This window comes from Nannospalax galili, unplaced genomic scaffold (assembly GCF_000622305.1).
Source record: "Nannospalax galili isolate Female #2095 unplaced genomic scaffold, S.galili_v1.0 scaffold979, whole genome shotgun sequence".
Taxonomy (NCBI): domain Eukaryota; kingdom Metazoa; phylum Chordata; class Mammalia; order Rodentia; family Spalacidae; genus Nannospalax; species Nannospalax galili.
In genome coordinates, this window is record NW_008343671.1 from 180,352 (window position 1) to 184,410 (window position 4,059).

The window sequence follows — 4,059 nt, forward strand, 5'->3', positions numbered from 1 at the left end:
TGTTTCTTACAGAAAGACTCATTGTTTCTGCTAATAACACTGAGATGTTGGTGCATGCATCTCTCATCTGTATATTTTTATGTTATAAATAACAATGTTTTCCAACTAAGTTAACTATGGTTTGCTATGCCTACTCCTTAATAATGGAAGATGAGCAGAATATGCCTGTGAAGGGGCAGGGGGATTTTTAGAAACTGCAAAGCTACATTTTCCTGACATATTCTTCATTTGCTGTCACATGTCAGTACTGACATCAAGATCTAAACTTTAGAGGCTAGCGATGGCTCAGTGGTTAAGAGCCCTGGCTGCTTTGCAGAGGATCTGGTTCAGTTCACAGCACTCCCATGGTGGCTAACAACTTTCTGTGACTCCAGTTCCAGGTGGATCTGATGCTCTCTTCTGAGCTCCATGGGCGTTGTGCAACATGGGTGCACTTACATACATGCAAACAATACATTCATACACATAAGACAAAAATAAATAAAATGTTATTAAAAAGCCAGGGCTGGGAAAAAAGAGAAGGGGAAACGCACGCAAAGATGGGAAGATGTCTCAGCAAAGGGTGTGTATTGGGGGGCGGGGGTGGCAGTTTACCCGCAGAAGATCTTTAGGACTAAGGGAAAGAGGGCAGGAAGATGGGGCAATGGACAGAAGTTTGGTAGAGGTGATAGACATTGTAGCCCTGCATCGGTCCCTTTTCCTGGGGAGAAGATGTCATGGAAACAGCCTTGGACTAGCCTTTCCTGTCTGGGGGAGTTTGACCCCTGGGAGGGCACACGGGAATATGTAGCTCCCAGGACTATGAACCCTTGGCTCTTGTACTGTTGACTCACTGTAGAAATAACCCTTGTCTTCTTTGCTTTTCAGGATGTCTGGAGAATGTCAGAGTGCTGTGAGCATTTGTAAGTAGCACATTCAAAAACCTTCCTGTGAGGGTGTGCTAGGGAGGTGGCTCAGTGGTAAGAGCACTCGCTGTGCAAGCTTGAGGACTCGAGTTTGAATCTCTAGCACTCATTTAAAAGCTGGGCATGGTTTTTTGTGCCTGTCATCCCAGAATCGATAGCCCGGAGACAGGTGGATCCTGGGAGCTTGCTGGTCAGCCAGCCCAGCCAAAATGGTAAGCTTCAGGGGATAAGTTGGAGATGCTTGACATCTTTCTTTGGTCCCTGCATGTGTGTGCATGGACGTGGATACCTGCACAGAAACGTGTATACACACACACACACACACACACACTCACCCCCCCCATATGCTGGCTTGTAAAATGGGCAATTGGAAACATTGTTAATGACAGATCTTTAGGCAACATGGCTCAACTCACTTGAAGAATTCCTGGGACACTGACCAGCTCTCACTTATCCCTAGTGTAAACTGTGAGCCTCCTCTCAAACCTTTGTGCTTGTAGAGTATGCTCTAGTTTGGAGAACCAGAAGTTTTGTGGGTACTTCTGGTTCCTGTTCTTGGCCAGGGTACCAGACTTACTTGTTATTTTCAAGCCAAGGCCCCATAGAGACTGAGAATCTTTTGTAAGTTACAATGGAGCAGAGCTGGGCTGAGATTGTTAGCCTTTAGCTTTCCTGGGACTTTCTCCTGAATTGTGTGTCTGTTTTCCTGCAGCGGTGATCAGCAATGTCACTAGCACAAGCAGCAGCTCTGGAAGCTTCAGAGGGGTCAGTGGCAGCAGCAGCAGTGGCTCCAGAGGCGGCAGCAGCAGTGGCTCCAGAGGCGGCAGCAGCAGCTATGGAGGGGACAGTAGAGGCAGCAGCGGGGGTTACCCAAGTGGCAGCAGTGAGAGCAGGCTTGGCGGTGGAGGCAGCATCTCTGTGAGCCAGAGGGGAACAGGCTTCAGCTCTGGGGATACCCAGACCTCAGGAGGCAGTCGCTTCAAGTCTGGCAGTGGAGGCAGCACCAATGTTCACTTTTCCCGGATCATCAGCTCTGGCCAGCAACAGTCCAAGTGATCCTCAGGGACCAAACATCTCTGCTCTCCTGCTTCCCTCCTAGCCTGCAACTGTACCCCCACTATCTGCTTGGCATCAATAGCTGCATACAACTCAAACCCGCTTTTGCTCAAGTTTGTTAGAGAAAGGGCTAAATTGGCTCCTACATTTTCAAGTCCTCTCCTAGGCCAGGGTCTGCTTGGCATCAATAGGTGCATACAACTCAAACCCGCTTTTGCTCAAGTTTGTTGGAGAAAGGGCTAAATTGGCTCCTACATTTTCAAGTCCTCTCCTAGGCCAGGGTGGTCCAGCTATTAGTCTGGGATGATGTTTCTGGAAGAGTCTCTACCAATGGCCCCTGATTTTGACAGCAGCACCTGAGCCCAAGACTGCCTGGGCCTTCTATTCTAGCTTGTTCCCTCTTTGGCCATCTTCCTCTCAGAGGGAGTGGATGGTGTGAAGCTGACTCTGTTCAGCACCACATGAGGAAGGCAGTGCATTGGGGCCAGTGCCGGAGGGTGGAAGTTAAGGTTTCCAGGCTGTTGGTTCTCAGGGAGCCCTCTGCGTACTTGGACATCATACGCTGACTCACCTGTCCCCTTCATACCCTGAGCTATGGATTTTCTAGTGATGAATATGTTGCACTTTTTCCTCAATAAATTGCATGATACTTTACATGGTGGCATTTGCTTTTTCACTCAAGCACTCGCAGAACAGACCAGGTCCAAGAGTAGAGGTTAGTCAGGTCTTCTGGAAGGTCAGTAGTATGCATAAAGGGTACTGAACCGACTCAGTGTCCCCATTGCTCTTCTGCTCAGGTTCTTGCAGCAGGTATACCCAAGAACACTCATTGTGTGGAGGTGGGGCCCTTCCCCATCCTCAGTGAGCTCATCTCATCAGTCCACCGGCCTTGGAGCAGGCCCATGTTCTAGACTTTTCACTAGGACCTTACTCTTTTGCTCCATTCCTACAATAGCTGGACACAGCAAATTCTGCAAACAGAGTCCTTGGGGTCTGATGTAGTCAATACATAACACTCTCTTTACCCTGCTCAGGTTCTTGGCCAATTACAAAATTAAACAAAACAATGAACGAATGGTGGACTGGGGATGTAGTTCAGTGATGGAGCACGTTGGCTTTCATCTGCCTGTATTAGTTTGCTTTCTGTTGCTGTGATAAAATACTATGACCAAAAGCAACTTATAGACTAGTTTATTTTGGCCTGTGATTCCAGAGGGAGAAGAGTCCATCATGGTGGGGAGGAATGGCAGCAGGCAGCAGGTTATGGCAGCAGGGGCAGGAAGCTGAGAGGTCACATCTCCAACCATGGTCAAGAAGTAAAGAGAGTGAACTAGAAGTGGGGCAAGGCTATAGCCACACCTCAGTGACACACTCCCCCAGCAAGGCTACACCATCTGAAGGTTCCATGACCTCCCCAAACAGTGCCACTAATTGAGGACCAAGTATGCAAATACTTGAGCCAAAGGGGGACATTTCTAATTCAAACCACCACACCACCTGTACAGTGTGTAAAAGCTCAATTCCACGTGCTCTTTCAGTGCCCTTCATAGGAGATGGGGAATGCAGGGAAGGTCTGATCATCAGTTAAAGGATGAATAGAGGTGAATAAGGAAAACAGATCCTCTCCTTGAACCCGAATCAGGCAGGACAGAGTTGAAAGCTGACTTCCTTGTGAACTGTTGTGGAGAGAGATGATGGAGGGAGTAAAAGGTTGGAGGATACTGGAAACTGGTGGAGAGCATCAATCTAGAAAGACATGTTGGGAGGGGAAGTTTGAACAAAGCCAAGGGAAAATGTCTGGGCATCATGTAGGGCAAGGAGATGGAGTTTGGCTGTCCACACAAAATCCCAGGAGCCTTCCTTGATTAGCTCCACTCTCGTGACACAGCTGAGACTTGACTACGTGCCAACAGAGCAGCACCACAGAAGCTTCCAGAGTGAGGACTTTGTGTCTGAGACTGGGCTGGGGTTGGGAGTGTGAGATCTTTCTAAGTCTTCGGAGACTGGTAGTCCACAAGGAGATGGAGTTTGACTGTCCACACAAAATCCCAGGAGCCTTCCTCGATTAGCTCCACTCTCGTGACACAGCTGAGACTTG

General features: G+C 48.5%; 1 protein-coding gene across 1 annotated transcript in view; it reads left to right on the plus strand.

The window, feature by feature from the left end:
• LOC103739560 (keratin, type II cytoskeletal 2 oral-like) overlaps positions 1-1,961 on the plus strand; it is a 10,164-nt gene extending 8,203 nt beyond the window's left edge. The window contains exons 8-9 of the mRNA XM_008839966.1: positions 868-902; positions 1,618-1,961. Coding sequence (XP_008838188.1) covers positions 868-902; positions 1,618-1,961 — 379 coding nt within the window. The remainder of the gene's footprint in view (positions 1-867; positions 903-1,617) is intronic.
• Positions 1,962-4,059: the final 2,098 nt, after the last annotated feature.